Raw genomic sequence first — 20232 nt, forward strand, 5'->3', positions numbered from 1 at the left:
GCTCATCCCGATGACAGCAACTGGCGTCTTGCCTTGGTCTGGTGCCCCCACTCACCTGCTGCACTATTCCGCCATGACCAAGGCCCACCACATTATGTGCTCTGCCACCTGTTGCTGACACCTGCCATGTTCCGCTCGCACCCCCTGGTGGTCAGCGCATGTCATAGCAACCAGTTCAGTTGTTTTGCCGTTCGGTCTATTTGCATATTAGGGTTTTATATATAGAGATACTTAGAAGCCAGCTTTTAACCACAGTGGAAGAATGCTTAAATCTCCAGACTCTCTTCTTTAAGTAGGCTAACCTACCACATATAAGTGAGCTAATCGATATAACCACTAACTAATTCAAGGGAGCAATCAATAAATAGCTGCTGGGTTTAGTCCTTATAGAGTCTAAAGTTTGACTTCTTTGTCCTTTTTCTCAGTAAAATCAATGTTACAAAATGTCTCTCTAGGTGGCATTTGAAATTGGTTTTGGATTGTCCTGTTTTCAAGATGTTCTATTTTTTATTCTTGAAAAAAATAAAAAAAATATATGTATTTTATTGATTTTTTTATAGAGAGGAAGGGAGAGGAATAGAGAAATAGAAACATCGATCAGCTGCTTCCTGCACACCCCCTTCTGGGGATGTGACTGCAACCAAGGTACATGCCCTTGACTATAATCAAACCTGGGACTCTTCAGTCTACAGGCCGACACTCTATCCACTGAGCCAAACCGGTCAGGGCTATTCTTGAAAAATTTTTATTTGTTGATTTGAGGTGGAGGGGAGGGAAAGAAAGAAAGGGAAAGAGGTATTGTTCTATTATTTATGCATTCATTGATGGATTCTCGTATGTGCCCTTACTGGGGATCGAACCCACAACCTTGGCATATCGGTATGATGATCTAACCAACTGAGCTATACCCAGCTAGGGCTCAAGATGTCCTGTTTTTTAAAGAATAATTAAGGCAATTTAAAAAATTTGTAATTATATCGTGAGTTTATATCTATTTGAAAGTGACATTTTGTAACTTCATAGAGATTTTATTTTAGAAGTTAAAAATTAGTTTTTTAAATTTCTTAACCTTTTTATTGAAATATAACTGCCAGGGTTCTTTTCCCAGCCTTACAAAGGGTTCAGCATTTTGGAGAAAGGGGCTGCGCGTAGATGATTAAAGAGTCCAGAGACAAAGGATAATTTTGAAAGGCTTTGGGGGTCAGAGGATCTTCAGCTAAAGGAACTAAAGACTCCCCTCCTTGACTCAGGACCCTGCTTTTATTAATACAATTTGTCCTAAGGCAAGGTGAAGATATACACTTCAAAGGGTAAGGTTTCAAAGGGTACAGAAGCATTGTCAGTTTGGGGAATGGCCTACAGCTGTTCAGGTGTTTGGCCAACAGGAGGCAATAAAATGCCCTGAGCTGTCTGGCAGCAGACAATCCTATTCAGATTGGTGGGAAGTGCCATTTAGCCGTTTCCAACAGGTAAACTACATATGTGGTTCACCCTTGTTGAGCCCCCCAAGCTTCACCAACCTTTTGGTGAAACTCTTGTAATTATTACATGCTGGAATTGGTTCCCGGCATATAACGTATAGATCTTGAGTTTATATCCCAGTAAATTTTTACAACTATATACACTAGTGTAACCAATGCACAGATCACTATTCAAAGCATTGCTAGCACCTCTCACTTTCTTGGTCCTCCTATTCAGCCCTCTTCCAAAGTTAATCACTATTCAAATTTCTGTTAATATAGATACATTTGATCTGCTTTTAATTTCATGTAAATGAAGTCATACAGCACCTACTATTTCTGTGTCTGTTTTTTTTATGTTTGAAAATAATTTATTTTATTGTTGATAGTATTACAGATGTCTCTCATTTTCCCCCTTCCTCCCTCCTGTCTGGTTTCTTTTGCTAATCATTGTGTCTGTGAGATTCAGTTATGTTTTTTGTGTGTTCTTTTCTTGTTAAGTATGACTCGTGTTTACCTGTGGCGGCATACTTGATTTTTCCATTCTATAGTTGGTTAACACAAATAGTTTTTGGCTTAGGACTTTGGTGAATAAAGCTACTATGAACATTCTTGTACATGCCTTTTAAGAAACATATTCACATAGCTTATTGGGTGTATACCTGCGGCAGAGGAAATATATATGTCCAGCTTTAGTATGTTTGCCTAAGAGTATTTCATAGTCATTTTACCAGTTTATATTCTCTTCAGATTGTATGATAGTTAACAGTCATTTTGCATTTTCAAAAAACTTGGTATTGTCATTAAAAAAATAATCTGGTGGGTATAGAAACTAAGATTTTTATTAATTGGTGCTAATTTAGCATACAAAATATCCTGGCAATTGAGGTTATCTTTAAAAGAGTAAATAATTTAAATAGCTTGAAACAGTTGTGACTACAACATGAAAGTTCTTTCAGCCAAGACAGTTTGCTTTTTTTCTCACTGTTTTACCTAGTTTAAAAAAGAAAGAATTGAGTAGCTAAAATAAGAATTATTGTTTTACAGAAAGCAATAACAAGATGATAGTAACCTTACTTGTTAGTTAAATAACTGTGTATTAAAATGCCCTCAACCCTAAAAGAAAAAGGAACCAGTTGAAGTTATAATAGCTTTTTAATACTTGTCCATTATTAAAGTAAATTGTGGAAATAAAGAATGTGTAAGTTGTGGCAGAAAACCATATTTCAAGTTCTATTACAGGCTTGTAGTAAATTGCAACATTTTTTTCCGTCATGGAATTTCTAAATGTTTTTGCAATCATTTAAAGCGTTATTGCCAGTGAGACAATAAAAAGAAAAGAAATCCAATTACTTCATGTGCAAAGCTTTCATTTCCTATTTAATGAAAAAAAAAGGAAGACTTTTGTTCCACTAAGAATGCAAGCTTTATAGTCCCTCACAGTAGATTAGAAATTTCCTTTAATAGAAAATAAGAAAACTATGTCCTCAATAAATGCTCTGATGAAAGGTAGTTTTATTAAGTTAAAGCCTGTGCGTAAGAATGTTGCAGCCAAGCCCTGGTCAGTGTTGCTCAGTGAATAAAGCTTCGACCCACACTGAAGGGTTGAGGATTGGATTCCTGGTCAGGGGTCAAGGGCACATACCTCCTGGGTTGCAGGTTCCATCCCCTGTGTATGGGTGGGGGGTTGTATGGGAGGCAACCAAGATGTGTTCTCTCACTTCTCTCTTTCTCTGTCCCTCCCTCCCTCCTCCCCTCTTCCGTCTCTCTCCCTTCCTCCCTTACTCATTTCCACTCTCTCTAAACATCAATGGAAAAATATCCTCCAGTGAGGACTAATAAACAAACAGTAAGATTGTTGCAGCCAAGTTGGAAAGGTCAACAATCGAAAGTAATACAAAGAGTAAGTGCTTACTTGATGCTTAATATATACCAGCCATTGTTCTAAACCCTTTATATAGGGTGTCTCCAAAAACACACTTTGAATACCATTATTTATTCCAGTGGGTTACATCTGAAAAGAAAGAAACATCAGTTGAGCTATCAGCTGTTAAAGTATGTGTACATTTTTGGGGGCACCCCATATATATTATATATATACATGAGGTTGATACTGTCATCCTCATTTACTGATGAGAACCTGAGAGACACAGGTTTGGTAATTTATTCATGGTCACACAGCTATTGAGTAGCCAAACCAAGATTTGAATCTGAACATCCTGCCTTCAGAGTGTATGCACTTAACCAATATACTCTATGGCCTCTTGGAATACTACTAATACAGCCAAAGTGGAGAAAGAAAGAAGGGCGAAAAGTCAAGGGATTAAATAAATATCTAATAAGTGCCATGAATTGTACTAAGCATTTTATGTGTGCTAATTCTCACAGTAAACAGATAGTTTTAAGATAGTCATCATACAAAGGAGAAACAGAAGATTCAAAGAGTGACATTTTACCTAGGGTCACACATCTCGTAATTGCTTGGATCTAATCTTTCTAAAAAGGAGGCCATTGATGGGGAGTTCATTATTTTCATTGTCTGCTATGGATTAATTTAAACAACTAATACCCATTGGGAAGTAGCAAGCTATTTATATCTTTGGGACAAGTTTTCTAATACCATAAGAATGATTTAGCATACCATCTATGCTAAATAATGGCAACATGGTGTAGTAAAAAGAATATGGACTCTGGGGCCAGAAAGACCTCAGTGTTTATGATTAAAGTTTAAAGTGGTGATTTAAGGTCATAGTTTATAAGCATATTTAGATAGGTCACATCATCTGCATAATCCTAAAGATACTCACAAATTATTTAACAAATGTGTGCCCAGTGACTGATATGTGACAGACACTCTACTAGGCACTTGGGATACAGCAATAAACAAGTCTGACAGAAATCCCTAACCTTTAGAGTTTACAGTCTGATCAAATGGATTCAGTTGCTCTCTGACAAGTTAGGAGCCAGCCTGCCTGATATAGTTCATTTCCAAAAGCCTCCAGGGTCAAAGGTGTTTTGGTCCCATCTGCACTAGCTTTCTTCAGGACCATCAGTTTTCTATATTTTTGCCCAGATGTTCTAATTTCAATACGCATTTTTTGAGCATCTTTTATATAATGAATCCTGTTCAACATTGGGGGTTTAAAGATGACATCAGAAAAAAGTGTTTCTATTAAGAGCTAGTCTGGGAGAAAGAGGGAGAAGAGAGGAGGAAACCTTTTGTCTTCTGCCTATGGTCTCTCCATAAGCCCTCTTCTACCCTTTATTCCATAGAAGCTAGTTAGAACCTACAAGTAGGGGTGTAAGGCTTCATTAGCCTTAGTCATTCACTGTTCCTGGTGCATGGTAATCCCTCAAGTATTTCTTAAAGAAAGGACAGGAGAAAGGTATACTTCCAGATGTATGTATATTTTGTTTTCCAGTTTATCGGGTTTAATTGCAGTTGATCTTTCAATGATATTTTCATATCTCCCTCTTTTCTAATGTTTTAATATGCATACTAGTCATTGTATGTAGGAAGTCCTTATTGAAAAAATTTACTACCCAGTCACTGCAGTTGACTCATCATGCTATGAAAAGATCTTAAATAGATAATGTTGGAAAGCTGCTCTAATTACATCAGTGCTACTTATGTCAAATGAGAATTTGATAGAGCTAAGCAGTTAACAATCAAAAGAAGAAATATTGCTGAAGATGTGATGTGGGACATATGTTCCTTAAAGTAGAATGATTTAAATCAGGGGTCCTCAAACTTTTTAAACAGGGGGCCAGTTCACTGTCCCTCAGACCGTTGGAGGGCCAGACTATAGTTAAAAAAAAACTATGAACAAATTCCTATGCACACTGCACATATCTTATTTTGAAGTAAAAAAACAAAATGGCAAAACACCCGCATGTGGCCGTAGTTTGAGGACGCCTGACTTTACAGTCTCATTCTATTCACTTCCTTGTGACTACCTTGTTCTCCCTGATGATACTCCAGTCTGGCAAGTACTGATTCAACTCAATTATTGTCCTATTCCATGCTCTCATTTAAGCAGAAACTCTGTCTGCTGACTGGTCTCACTTCCAGTTCATGGCTGCAAATCTCAAATGGGCATTGAATGTTGACTTGCAGTCCTATTACACTTTCCTCTTTCCATTTACTTTTCCAGGGTTATTTCATGCTTTCTCTTCTCTCTGTAAACATGTTGCACACCCCATTTCAGTAATGTTTTTGCTTCATATTTGATTGAAAAAATAGCTATACAGGAACTTCCTTATTTTCTATCACCAAAATAGCCTGCCTCGGTGCCCTACCTTTCCTCTTGGTGAAATGTGGGCTCTGAATATTCTACCTTCACAACTTTATTCTTTATTGATCCCCCTCCCCTGCTTCCTAATTTTTTTCTTTTCTACTGTATCTTATTACCTCCAATTATTTTCACCTCTACCTACCACTTTTTTTTTGAAAGGGTCATTTTTGGTCATTGTGTACATTTTCTTATTTAAGGTTTTCTCCTCATTGCATTTTACTCCAGTTTCTGTTTTAATCTTTCTCCTAACACTCCTCAAATCAAGGTCACTAGTTATCTCCATGCTGCCAAATCCAGTTGATTTTTCTGTTCTTTCTTTCTTCCCATCAGTTTTCTATTCATTAGGTAACTCTCTTTTTCCCTTGGTTTCCATGGACCCTATTCTCCTGATTTTATTCTCACATGAAGTTGAATGTCTATTCCTTTTAGTAAGTATCCTTTGTTGGCTTCATCTCCTCTGCCAAACCCCTAAATATAACTCCTCAGTTCAGTGCTGGGCTCCCTTCTTTTGCACTCTCTGCATAAATGCCCTCAACTACTTCCAAAGCTTTATTTATCAAGGATATGATAATGGTTGCCAAATTTGTGTCTCTGAGCTTGACCCAGCCTCCAAACTCTAAACTTGTATATTCAGCAGCTTCCTGTCAATCTCCATGTGACAGATGTCTTGAGCTGAACATGGTCAAACCAGAATTCTTGATCTTTCTCTATATGCTGCCTCCCCCATCTCAAGAAACCACATCACTAGTCAGCTCACTGAGTTGCTTAAGGTAAAATCTGAGTTGACTTAGTTTGACCCAGCACTTCCATCAGTAAATATCCTAGTAACTATACCGTTCTTCATCTTTATTGTTACCGTTGTCTTTCATCAAGCCACCATTATCTCTTCCCTGGACCCTTTCAATAGCCTCCTAAATGTTTTCCCTGTTTATCTACTATGTCTTTTTAAAAGTAATTCAGATTATGTTACTTGCTTACTTGACACCTACCAGTGACTTCCCATTGTACTTAGAATGACATCCTTAGACCTTATCTTATATAGCCTTACTAGAGGCCCAGTGCATGAAATTTGTGCACGGAGGGGGGGGGGTCCCTCAGCCCAGCCTGTACCCTCTCCAATCTGGGACCCCTCGGTGGATGTCCGACTGCCAGTTTAGGCCCAGCCCAGCCTGCACCCTCTCACAATCCGGGACTGCTGGCTCCCAACCGCTCACCTGCCTGCCTGATCACCCCTAACCACTCCCCTGCCAGCCTGATCGACACCTAACTGCTCCCCTGCTGGCCCGATTGCCCCCAACTGCCCTCCCATGCCAGCCCACTCGCCCCCAACTGCCCTCCCCTGCTGGCCTGGTCGCCCCCAGCTGCCCTCCCCTGCAGGCCTGGTTGCCCATAATTGCCCTCCCCTGCTGGCCTGATCGCCCACAATATCCTCCCCTGCCGGCCATCTTGTGACGGCCATATTTGGCCACATGGGGGCGACCATCTTGTGCGAGGGCGTGAGGGTCAATTTGCATATTACTGCTTTATTGTATAGGATACATTGAAGCCTTTTGCCCCTGTCTGTGTCTCTGACTTTACCTTTTTCCCCTCTTTCCCTTATGTATTGTGCTTCAGCCATCCCTGTTTTTGTGTTCCCAGAATAAATCAGACTCATTGTGAACTCAGAACCTTTGCACTATATGTCCTGCCCAAGATGCCTTTCCTCATCTTCCCATGGTGCTTTCTTTTTGTCATTCAGATTTTAATTTAAATAGCAGCAGAGAGAGAGGCCTACTCTGAACACTGAATACAAAGTAGGTAAGTAGCTAGTCCCCAGTCACACTTGATTATAACATCCTATTCTAAAGTACCCTGTGGCACTTATGCTTCTGGTTTATTTGTGATCAGTTGTTTTATTGTCTGTTTCTCCCCTTTCCACTTCCCCCAAATGGCTGTAGTAGAATACCAGTGCCTAGAATAGGGCTAAGTATATAGGGCAGGGGTGGAAATGTCTGGTCCACAGGTTGTATAAGGCCGAGAAATCATTTGGTCTGGCCCTGCCAAGGCATTAGAGGTGAGTTAATTAAATGTTTGACCAAATATGGCAGGCTAATTTTTAAGTTGATAATTTTGTATGGCCTGCGAATAATATAAATATCCAAATGGCCCTTAGCAGAAAAAAGTTTCCCTACCCCTGAAGTAGAGGCTTAATTTTTTTTTAGGGGGGGGGGGAGAGAGTGGCAGAAAGACTGTCAATGGAGTAAGTGGTCCTTGTGCAAAAGGATGATTGGCAAAAATGATCCTTTAGATTTTGCTGTTGTGAAAGTTGAACATGAAGACTGACACATTTTAGTGAAGTGAAGGTAACTGAAGGGTATTTGCTACTTAAGACCAAGAGAAAAGTTTAGTTCTTGGCTATTTACTTTGCCTGAAATGCCAACAGCTCACTATCAAGTCACTTTGTAGAGTGAGTCTTGAATGAACAGAAGCCAGAGGTGTTGGATAATCCTTAGGGGGTTTATTCAAGTGACACAGCCACCAGCAATGAGACATACAGCTTAGTGTTCAGGATATATTTTCTCTCCAGCTAATAGCCTACCTTAGGAAAAATTTTTTTTTAAATAAAGAGAAGAGATAAAACCATCTATATTAATAAAAGGGTAATATGCTAATTAGACTGGATAGACCGGATGTCTTCTGGACATCCTTCTGGACAAAGCCATGGTGGCAGGAGCTGAGGCAGAGGCAGTTAGGGGTGATTAAGCTGGCAGGGGAGAGCTGTTAGGCGTGATCAGGTCGGCAGGGGAGAGTGATTAGGGGTGATCAAGCCGGCAGGGGAGAGCGGTTAGGGGCGATCAGGCCGGCAGGGGAGAACGGTTGGGGGCGATCAGGCAGGCATACAGAGTGGTTAGGGGCAATCAGGCAGGCAGGCAGGTGAGTGGTTAGGAGCCAGCAGTCCCGGATTGTGAGAGGGATGTCTGACTGCCAGCAGTTGGACATCCTCTGAGGGGTCCCAGATTGGAGAGGGTTCAGGCCAGCTGAGGGACACCCCTCCCATGCATGAATTTCGTGCACCAGGCCTCTAGTTAACTAATAAAAGTAAAAAATAAAAACATGGGTTTAATGCATGTGAACTCCATTAGTGAAAGTTGTTATTGTAGTTGTGTTGGTGTGGTAACATTAAATTATATCTTTGGATGGATTTATTACCAAATTACTAGAATACTTATGAATTTAGACATATTAAGTATCAAATAATGTCATCCCGCTAATACTATCTAATAAAGAGGGAATATGCAAATTGACTGTCACACCATCACAAAGATGGCGGCACCCAGTCCCCTCAGCCCCACCTGAGCCCCCCAGTCCTTTCAGCCCCACTGGGGCGTGGGTGACAGGCGTGCAGTGCGGCCGGACCCACCCTCAGCCCCCCAGCCGCCCAGGGCCGGCCCGAGGCACAGGCAAATGTCGAATAGCGTTGCCCAGCCGATGCCCAAGGCGCAGGCAAGCCTCAGATGGTGGCTGCCCAGCCGATGCCCGAGGCTCAGGCAAGCCTCAAATGGTGGTTGCCCAGCCGCCCAGGGCTGCCCAAGGCTCAGGTAACCAGAGCCGACCGAGGCTTGCGCTGCCTGCAGTGGCAGCAGCAGAGGTGTAATGGGAGCATTGCCTTCCCCTGATCACCGGGTCACCTCCTGCCCCTGATAGTTCCCGGACTGTGAAGAGGGGGCAGGCCGGGCTGAGGGACCTCCCCTCCAATGCATGAATTTTCATGCACCTGGCCTCTAATAACTATATAAAGTAACATCTGAAATAAAGTAGCTATAAAGTATTAGTTCTGTTCTTTACTAATAGTGATGTTATTTCATTAGATGTTTTACTTTATTAACCCTTTGCACTCGCTTGCTTTTTTCTCGATTCCTGCTACCGATGCTAACCGTGTCAAGTCACACTCGACATCCGAGTGCAAAAGGTTAAAACCAAGAGCTTTAGAGAAAACATCCTATATGTTTGAGAATGGAGTTGTTTCTGTGAACTTGTTTTCTCTATAGACTTAGTGCATCATCTTAAAGCAAGCAGTGAAATGATGAAATTGTTTACTATGTTTTTTGTGATCTAGTAATAAGTTGCTAATGATTTCTAGAGAGTTCCTTGCCTGGCTATAAAGGAAACTTTGAAATAATGTAAGGTGTCTGATAAAACAGGTTGACATAATATAATACTATGCACATATGTTTGGTAATGCTTTGTTTTGGTCATTGTACTTGGTGATATGATGAGACAAAACCATCAGCTTCTAAGCATAGTAAAGAAAGAGAGAAGGAAGAGATAAAATTATAATAGTAATATTAAAATCTTAAATGTTTATAGTGTTTTTTATATTTATAGTTTGGAAAGCACTGCTGTAATATATATTTGATTTTACCTTCACTTATTCTTTCTCTAATTTCTTCCTTTCTTTATGTAGTTCTGAGTTTCTAACCTATATCATTTTCCTTCACTCTGAAAAACTTGCAGCATTTCTTGCAAGGCAAGTCTTCTGGCAACAGATTCCCTCAATTTTTGTTTGTCTAAGTTTTTATTTTTCCTTCTCTTTTGAAAGATAATTTCGCAAAATACGGAATGCTAGGTTTGTGAGTTTTTTTTTCTTTCAGTACTTTAAATATTTGAAGTGCTTGTATGGTTCTTCTTGCATGGTTTCTAAGAAGTTAAATGTAATTCTGATATTTGTTCCTCTGTAGATAACTGTTTTCCTCCTTTCACTTCTTTCAAGATTTTTTCTTTATTTTTCTGTAGTTTGAAAATTATATGCTAGGTGTAGATTATTTTTAGCATTTATTGTGATTGCTGTTCTCTGAGCTTCCTGGATCTGTGATTTGGTATTCAACATTCTTTGAGAAACTGTACAAAATAAGATGAGAACCAGAAGTTTAGAGATAGACAAATGCCCAAATTTTATGAAGGAAAAAGTAAGTGGATTTTGAATACTGTATCATTGAGCTTGATATGAATTCTATGCAAAATTCAAATGGGATTTTTTTTAATGACTTCTTTTTCAAAGTGTTAACATTACTTACTAGTTGCCTACATGGGTTCCCAAAGAACAATTCCTGTCAAATTAAGCTGAATGGTCAAGATTCTTAGCTATCCTCTGGTTAAGATGTAGACAGGTGGGCCTGATGATCCGATTGTAGGTAGATTGTTGGATGGACAGCTTTACCCAGAGAATACAGTTAATTGGATGGATATCAATATCAAAGGTGTTTGCTGCATTCTTCAGGGCTCAATCCTAGACTTTGTTCTTTTCAGTATTTTTATAAACTGGGCACATTAATGTCATATTGTTCAAATTTTTAAATGACTAAGCAATAAAGGTTAGTTAAGACATTGCATGACAGAATCAGTTCCTCTGAACATGTTATACACAAAATACCAACAAATTGGATAAAAAATAAAAATCTGAAATAAGTTCCTCAACTGCCATGAATATAATAGCACAAAAGTAAGAGACTGAGGGTTGGGTGTGAATTAGTGGTCTGTTGTGACTGCTGGGAGAGGCATGCTCTACTTATTCCTCCATGTTTTCTGCCTGGCTGTATCATGGAGAATAGGGGTAAGTGGATAGATGCTACAAGTTGCCTGAAGAGGATGTTCTAGCAACTTAAGTGTTTAGTTGAAAAGAATTACTTTGTTACTATAAATGATGGTTTCTTTAAAATTATTTAGCTAAGCAAGGTAAATCTTATCTATACTGGAGGTTGAAAAGTATAGAGTGTAAAGCATATTATGTTAAACTTCTGAAAATTATATATAGTTAAGGCTGAAAATTTTGTATTTCAGAAGGTTATTAAAGAATTGATATCTGTGATGGTAGGCTAATTGGTTAAAAATAATTCTGAGGGAGATAGTAGTTATTAAAAAGTAAGGATAGATATATGTTCTTAAAAATTATATATCTGTATAGCTAACAAAAAGTGAACTCAACTAAGTTAGGAATTCTTTAGGTAGTTATAGAAGAAATGATCTTATAGGAATAGTTTGAGAAAGGAATGAGTGAGTGAATGTTTTATTTTCTTGGTTATAGAGAGGTAGACTTTTGAGTTAAGAATCCAGTAAATACAGGGATTTTTATCCAGTCCTATATAGCATTTTTTTGTATGAAAGAGAAACATGGTTTGGAATATGTAAGTGTGACTTGAGCTCCTGAGAACTAGAATATTATATTTAAATTGTAACTGATAGTGTAGACTCAGGGGAAAAACATTATCAAATAACATTTCATTAGGCTTTTCTTGGTGCAGTGGTCTAACGTTCAGCAGTGTAGGTGAGGGGAGTAAACTGTGCTCATAAAGACTTCCAGGCCTGCCCCACTTCTGCTAACAGGTGCACATTAACAGTAGTTAGCAAATAATGTCAAATGCAGTTCTTTTAAAAAGTGTCATTTCATATGAAGGAATTAAAATGGTTAAGAACAATTACATTAAGATTATATTTATACTAGAGGCCTGTTGCACAAATTCATGCACAGGTGGGGTCCGGCTGGCCTGCCTCGATGGGGGCCAATCGGGGCCAGGCCGGTGGTGGGGTGGGGGCGCTGTGGGAGGTTGGCCAGCCAGCCCTGCCCCCAATTGGGGGCAGGCCGGCTGTGGGGAGGGGCTGCGGGCTGTTGGCCAGCTAGCCCTGCCCTTGATTGGGGAGGCACTTGGGGGCTGGACTGGCTGGGGGAGGGGCCGTGGGCGGCTGTGGGAGGCCGATTGGGGCCCCCATTGGGCTGGTTGGCTGCCACAGTGTGCCTCATAGCGACCAGTCGTTCTGCCATTCCGGTCACTTGGCTTTTATATACATAGTCACTATTTTGAGATACTAAATATGTAAGGTCTGTCACTGTGAGCTCAATAATCATGTTTACTTGTTTTTTTATACAATAATAAATGTTCTAAGCTTCATTACACTATGCTTCATATGCTTTATTACACTAACTTTGTACAAAATCTGTATAATTGAGTTTTAAAGACTTGATTGGTTTAAGAAAAATTAATACATCTGATTATTTACTTTAAAGCTACAGAAGAAAGAAGATCAGCAATTAGAGCCTAAAAAGAGCACCAGCCCTAAAAAAGCTGCAGAGCCAACTGTTGATCTTTTAGGACTCGGTAAGTAATGAAGCTCAAGTCACCATTATAGTTACAAAACAATTGAAACCTTTACTTCAAATGAATATAATAGCTTTATTATCAGCATGCTAAAAGTTAACTGTTAACTGAATTTAAAAATGTTATGATTACTTTGCTGAGTTCCCACAAAAAAGGAAGTCTTTAATAAGATTGCTAGTCTCTGTCAGCACTGTCTTCTTGGAAATCCAAGTAATGAGTTCCTTGGGGAAAGAAAGATATCAAAGTAATCTTCAAAGGCTTGGTAGATGGTGACATTTCAACATTTAAAATAAAGAATAGATTCATTCCCCCCGCCCCCCTCTCTAATTGAGTCTGTGTTGGGGATGGGGGCCGAGGAGAGGTCCCCTAGCAAAATAATTCTGGGATAGCCTTATTATAAAATGTGCTGGTTTAAAGAAAATTTAATTTTGGTTAACTGAAGCATCATGCTTTATATCTTTATCTACTAACTAGGTTCATTTTATATACCTGATGACAATAGACTCATTTTAATTTACTGTTGTATTTATTCTCATAGCTGATAGATATATGTTGTCTGCCTGGTAAGTAAACAGACTTTCATTCGAGGATTGCTTGTACTGTGCTTATCTACCAATATTGTCAGCTCTTTTTAAAATTTTCTTCTCCTTTAAAATAGCTTGATAAATGGTGATTTTTGGTAATATTTGAGCCTTCAAGCAGTAATTAATTAAAAACATTTTTTTTTAGTTTGGAGAAAGATTAATAATTAAAAGGAAATAATAACAGTTAAAGGGTAGAATTGAACTTCACACACTGCTTTTCTGAAAATTGATCTTAGTTCTTACTGGGTAAATTGTTTTCAGTTTCAAGAATTACAATTGAACATTTTATTTATTTCTCAGGAAGCTGATATAACATGCAAATATACAACCTAGGGTTAAAAATCTCCTATGGTAGTAAAAATAAGTAGTATATTAAAATATTTAAGAACTGTAATTTTGAAAATAGAACTTAAGTCCAGGGCTCTAAATATAATTATGTTGAATTCTAGTCCTCATAATTTCTTGAATTATTTCCTTTGATGTAGATGAGATAAAAGAAAAAAGATAGTACTAAAGTTAGAAAAGAATCTTACTAAAACTGTATGCATCTTTGTCCTCATTGCAGCATTTTTTCCCCAGTCTAGGTGCCTGGTTTATAACTTAAAAATGTAAGATATAAACTAGACCTGACTCTCTTCCCTAGAGACCAATTCACTCATTCAACAAATACTCATTAAGTGTGTATTATGTGTCCAGGCCCTGTTGTAGGAACTAGGGAGATAGCTATAAAGAAAACAGATAAAAATACCTAAGGTCTTTGTGTTTTCATTCTATCTGAGGAGACAGTGAATAAACAGTTCAGTAAAATATATCATGGGTCATATGTGGTAAGTGTTATAGAGAAAAGCAAGCAAAAATGAGTGGTTGTAATTTTAAATAGGGTTAGGTGTATTCACTGAGATATCATAGGAGCAAAGACCTGAAGAAACTGGTGCAAGAGCATTCTAAGTAGAGAGCACAGCAAGTGCAGAGCCTTTGCAGTAGCAGCTGACTTGATGTGTGCAAGGACCAGCAAGGATGACAGTGTGGCTAGAGGGGAATGATCTGGGGCGGGGGAGGAGGGTTACAGTGGAGAGGAGTAAGGGGTGAAGAGAGAGGAAGCTAGATTGCGACTTTGACTTTTACTTTGAGTGTCCTGGAAATATATTATAAGGATATGAGCAAAGAAGTACATGATCAAACTATTGTAGCTACTATGTTAAGAGTAAATTGTAGCAGGGCAAGGCTGGAATCAGGGAGACCAATAGGTGAGAGATGAGGATGGTTGAGAGTAGGTGGTGGCATTGGGAGTTAAAAGGAGTAATCAAGTTCTGGATATATTTCAAAATAGTGCCAATAGGATTTGCTGACCAATTGAAAGTATAGGTTTGTTTTGGGAATAAACCTGTAGAATAGGTAAATCTGATTATTCAGGACAAGAAAAATTACTATAGCAGTGTCTTAAAGAGCAAAAAGGGGAATGGGATCTAGTAGACAAATGGAGTGACTGGCCTTGGTTACTCAACTGTTACTGGAATGATGTTGCATAGCAAATAACCCCCTGAGCTCAACTTATATCAATATTTACTTATCTTACTCTCAGCTCTGTGGGTGAAGTCAACTAGGGCATCTCTGCTAGAACATTTGATGTTTTCTGCCTTTCTTACAGGAATAAGTGTTTCCTTGCCTTCTTAATCTCAAAGTCAATACCAAAGGTTTTAGGGCTTGGTGATTGCTGCCCATGTTACATAGCAGACAACTCCAAAAGTCTTAATGGCTTGTGTCAGTTAATGTTCATTTCTCTCACTGCAAGCTCTCTTTTAGACAACAGGAAAACTTCAGGAAATTGTCTGTAGGGGAGAACTTACGCTCTCTTAGGGCATGAAGGTAAAGGGAATGTTTGAAGAAGAGGTTAAGGATACATAGAGGAATTTGCTGGTTACTGACAGTTTTAGATCATACACTGGAAGAGTTCCAAAGGTAGGAGATGGGGTCAGAAAGAAGGATAATTTGCTGATGGAGTTTCAGCAGCAGGAAACTGGGAGTATCTTATGCAGAGCACATACAACTCTTCACTCATACTTGTTATCAGTATCCTAAATTCTTTAAAGAATATTTTGAGACATTTTTAAAAACAGTATTAAACATGAGATTTGATAAGTTTATGAAAGCCTAGGAGACCACAGAGAATCACAGGTCTCTTTCAGCTCAAAACATACAGTGGTCCTAAATCAGGTTTTATTATTGGTATCTACCTTGGGCAGCAGACTGTTTTTCTGGCTAAGCATGCCACTTTCCCCTAATGGGACTCTGGTTTCCCCCTGTAAATGGAAACATGCTGAGGAGGGAGCAATATGATTTATACTCATGAAAAAATGACAGCATATCCCCATATAAATGAGACCAGAACAGGCATTAACTTAAAACATTTTCAGTAAATACAGAGAAAACCCCTACATAGTTCATTTAATTCACTTTGAATAGTCTCATAATAGGGTAATAGTTAAGATCATTTTTTAGTACAGTCATGCGCCACGTAATGACTTTTTAGTTGCTAACGGGCCATACATGCAACAGAGGTCCCATAAGATAATAATGGAGCTGAAAAATTCCTTTCACCTAGTGACTTCGTAGCCATGGTAACGTGTTAGCACTTGTGCATTGCTCATGCATTTGTGGTGTAAACAAACCTGCATTGTCAGTCACACAAAAATAGGGCACGTGCAATTATAGTAGTAGGCTGTACCATCTAGATTTGTGTAAATACACTCTATGATGTTTGCACAATAAAATCTCCCTAACAACACATTTCCCATTGTGAAGCAGCATAAAACTATAATTAGGTCTTCCCTTTAAATAAGACTTTGGTGAGCTCACACTCTTATCTTCAACCTGATGACTCAAGCTAACCCTACTTTTTTCATCTTACTTTTCCTGGTCTACTCCCAATCCCAAGGACAAACATAAAATGCTCTCTCTATATTCTTAGCAAGGATCAGCATTTTTTTTTTTTTCTGAAAAGGGCCAAATATGTTGACTTTGCAGGCCATGTGGTCTCTGTTGTAAACATTCAGTTCTCCCATTGTTGTGTGCAACTAGACATAAGTACATAAGCAAATGATCATGGCTGTGTTTCAGCAAACTTTAAAAATAGGCAATGGGCTGTTGTTTGCTGACCTCTGCTTTATGTTCCTGATTATACCTGCAAGAACTACTTCATATTTAGGTGTTAATTCCTATTTGAGTCCTGTAGAAATACTATTTATTTCAGTGCTTCAGAAGTGGTTTTTACCTACTCTCTAGTCTTGGATATAACCTAAGATCTTGGGGCCCCAATTAACTAAGGGCCAAACTGAACAATCCCTGGGTGCTATAGACTCAAATCAAACTTGAGAGACATATACAACTTGACTTGGATATGTACCTCCTAAGTTAGAAGAGAATTGAAAGCTCTTAGGGCATGGGTGTGTGTGTGTGTGTGTGTGTGTGTGTGTGTGTGTGTGTGTGTGTGTGTGTGTTTACATGTCCCTATCTGCGTAGTTATTGTAGACCTTGGAATAATTTTCTTAGGCTAGTATTTATTCTTTGTTGGTTATTACTTAGTTTTTACATGATAAAAACTGGCAGACTGCTTAGCAACTGTTAGTGTTACCCCTCTTTCCCTCCCCCCTCACACACTAATAATACTTTCATTCAGCAGTTGGCAGTTGTTATTTTAGGGTAGAAGACCCTGTCTGAGAATACCAGTAAAATCTTAAAGGGTAAATGTGTGCTCTAAATATAAGCCTTGAAAAGAATCATAAATTGCTGGTGTTAAATGTGACCTTACAGGTTTTAGTTTAGTCTTTCGCCAAAGGTGGAAAACCCCTCCTTTTGTGGGGTTTCCTACAAGCATACTTAAAAGCAGCCTGGCCCCTGTCAGGAGGCCTTGGCCAGCAGCTCTGTTGGGCACAGAGGGGTATGTGTGTGACTGGATGGACTGGGGAAGGTGTCAGGGAGGATCTCATCCTCTCAGTGCTCCCAAAGGCATCTCACAAAGAAGTATAATCTATGATAATCCTATCTAATAATAGAAAAATATGCAAATTGACCATACCTCCAACACAAGCCACGCCCACAAGTCACGCCCACCATCCAATCAGGGCGAGTATGCAAATTAACCCAAACCAAGATGGCTACAGCCACAGAGAGCAAGGTTTCCTAGGTAACAGAGGAAGCCAAGCTTTCCACTTGTCCTTGCCAGGCCTAAGCCTCCACTCAAGCTACAAAGTTTCAATTATAGAAGGTAAACAAATTCAAACAAATGGCAGCAGAATGGAGCTTGAGAGAGCAGGCCAGGGTTGCCGCCGGCAACAGGGGAAGCAAAGCTTTCCGAACACCCTGGCCAGGCCCACCTGCTTAAGGCTACAAAGTTTCAATTATAACCCCAACACAATGGCTGCCGGCCTCAGAGGGAGCCCCAGGCTTGGCTCCGCTCCAGGCTACAAAGTTTCAATTGTAGAAGGAAAATAAATTCCAGATACCAGGGCCTCTGCTTGGGTTGCCAGGGGTCGTAGCCGGCCTGCAAACCACCACAGGCCCCTCGCTCAGGCCGCCCCACGCCCCAAGGGAACCCCCACCTGATCCGGGACACCCTTCAGGGAAAACCAGCTGGCCCCCACCCCTGTACCAGGCCTCTATCCTATAATCTAATAAAAGAGTAATATGCAGATTGATCGTCACTGCAACACACAATATAGCTGCCCCATGTGGTCAAAGATCCTGCCCCCATGTGGACACAAGATGGCCACCACAAGATGGCCAGCAGGAGAGGGCAGTTGTGAGGCACCCGGCCTGCAAGGGAGGGCAGTTGAGAGGGACCAAGCCTGCAAGGGAGGGCAGTGGGAGGTGATCAACCCTGCAGGAGAGGGCAGTTAGGGGTGACCAGGCCAGCAGAGGAGGGAAGTTGGGGGAAAACAGGCTGGCAGCAGAGTGGTTAGGGGGTGATCAGGCTGGCAGGCAGAAGCGGTTAGGGGCAATCAGGAAGGCAGGCAGGCAGGCAAGCAGTTGGGAGCCAGCAGTCCTGGATTGTGAGAGGGATGTCTGACTGCCCGTTTAGGGATCCGACTGCCCACCAGGATCGGGCCTAAACGGGCAGTTGGACATCCCTCGAGGGGTCCCATATTGGAGAGGGTACAGGTTGGGCTGAGGGACAACCCCCCCCTCCCCCCCGTGCATGAATTTCGTGCACCAGGCCTCTAGTAAAAGCATAATATGCTAATTAGACTGGAAGTTCTTTCGGATGACCTTCTGGACGAAGCTGGGGCTGCGAAGGCCGAGGTGGCCGTCACAGTGGGGGGGGCGGAGGGGGGCTGAGGCAGAGGCCAGCAGCCGCTGCTGCAGCAGGGGCAGAGCCCCTTGCACGAATTTCGTGCATTGGGCCTCTAATCTTAGTAATAGGAAGCTGGCTCAGGGTGTATTTGCTGCTTAAGTAAAATGATCTGTTCTTAGGCTTACTTTACTAGAGAAGTTTCTGCCGGAACATTTCATGTGTTATTTTAAATTATTTTAAATGTTGAAATGTATACAGGCATTCTTTCTATTACTGTGCTTCACATAAACTGTAAAAAAAAATTTTTTTTTTTAAACTACTTGAAGGTTTGTGTCAACCTTGCCATTTTTCCAGCAGTATTTACTCACTTTGTGTCTCTGTCAAATTTTGGTAATTCTGTCAGTATTTCAGGTTTTTTCATTATTATATTCGTTATGGTGATCTGTGACCAATGATCTTTGATGTTATTGTTGTAATTGTTTTGGGGCCTCCACAAACCATGCTCACATAAGATGGCGAACTTAGTCCATAAATGTTGTGTGTTCTGACTGCTCCACTGACAGGCCACTCCCTATCTCTTTCCCTCTCCTCGGGCCTCCCTATTCCCTGAGACACAACAATATTGAAATTAGGCCAATTAATAACCCTACATGGGTCTCTAAGTGTTTAAGCAAAAGGAAGAGTTGTGCATATCTGATTTTAAATTAAAAGCTAGAAATGATTAAGTTTAGTTAGGAAGGCATGTCAAAAGCCAGGATAGTCCAAAATCTAGGCCTCTTGTACAAAATAGCCAAATTGTAAATGCAAAGGAAAAGTTCTTGAAGGAAATTAAGATGCTGCTCCAGGGAACACATGAATGATAAGAAAGTAAAGTATCCTTATTGCTGATATGGAAAAAGTTTTAGTGGTCTGGATAAGAGATCAAACTAGCCACAGTATTCCCTTAAATTGAAGCCTAATCCAGAGCAAGGCCCTAATTCTCTTCAATTCTGTGAAGGCAGAGAGAGGTGAGGAAGCTGCAGAAAAAGTTTGAAGGTATAAGGGCTGATTCATGAGGTTTAAGAAAGGGCCATCTCCATAAGTGCAAGGTGAAGCAGCAAGTGCTGATGTAGAAGCTGCAGCAAAGTTATCCAGAAGATCTAGCTAAGATAACTAATGAAGGTGGCTACACTAAACATCAGATTTTCAATGTCGATGAAACAGCCTTCTACTGGAAAAACATGCCATCTAGGACTTTCATAGCTAGAGAGAGGTCAGTGAGTGCTTGGCTTCAAAGCTTCATAGGACAGGCTGACTTGACTGTCTTGTTCAGGAACCCAGTGACTCTAAGTTGAAGCCAGTGCTCATGTACCATTCTGAAAATCCTAAGGCCATGACGAATGTTGCCAACTCTACTCTGCCTGTGCTCTATACATGGAACATAAAGCTGGATGACAGCACATTTGTTTACAAGATGGTTTACTTAATATTTTA

At 40.1% G+C, this 20232-nt stretch overlaps 1 protein-coding gene across 5 annotated transcripts in view; it reads left to right on the top strand.

The window, feature by feature from the left end:
• Positions 1–20232, top strand: part of SMAP1 (small ArfGAP 1) — a 142547-nt gene that overhangs the window by 95522 nt on the left and 26793 nt on the right. For all 5 annotated transcript variants that reach the window (XM_054721690.1, XM_008140179.3, XM_028152279.2 and 2 more), the window contains one exon: positions 12795–12885. In XM_054721690.1, the coding sequence (XP_054577665.1) occupies positions 12795–12885 (91 nt within the window). The remainder of the gene's footprint in view (positions 1–12794; positions 12886–20232) is intronic.

Source organism: Eptesicus fuscus, chromosome 10 (assembly GCF_027574615.1).
Source record: "Eptesicus fuscus isolate TK198812 chromosome 10, DD_ASM_mEF_20220401, whole genome shotgun sequence".
Classification (NCBI taxonomy): domain Eukaryota; kingdom Metazoa; phylum Chordata; class Mammalia; order Chiroptera; family Vespertilionidae; genus Eptesicus; species Eptesicus fuscus.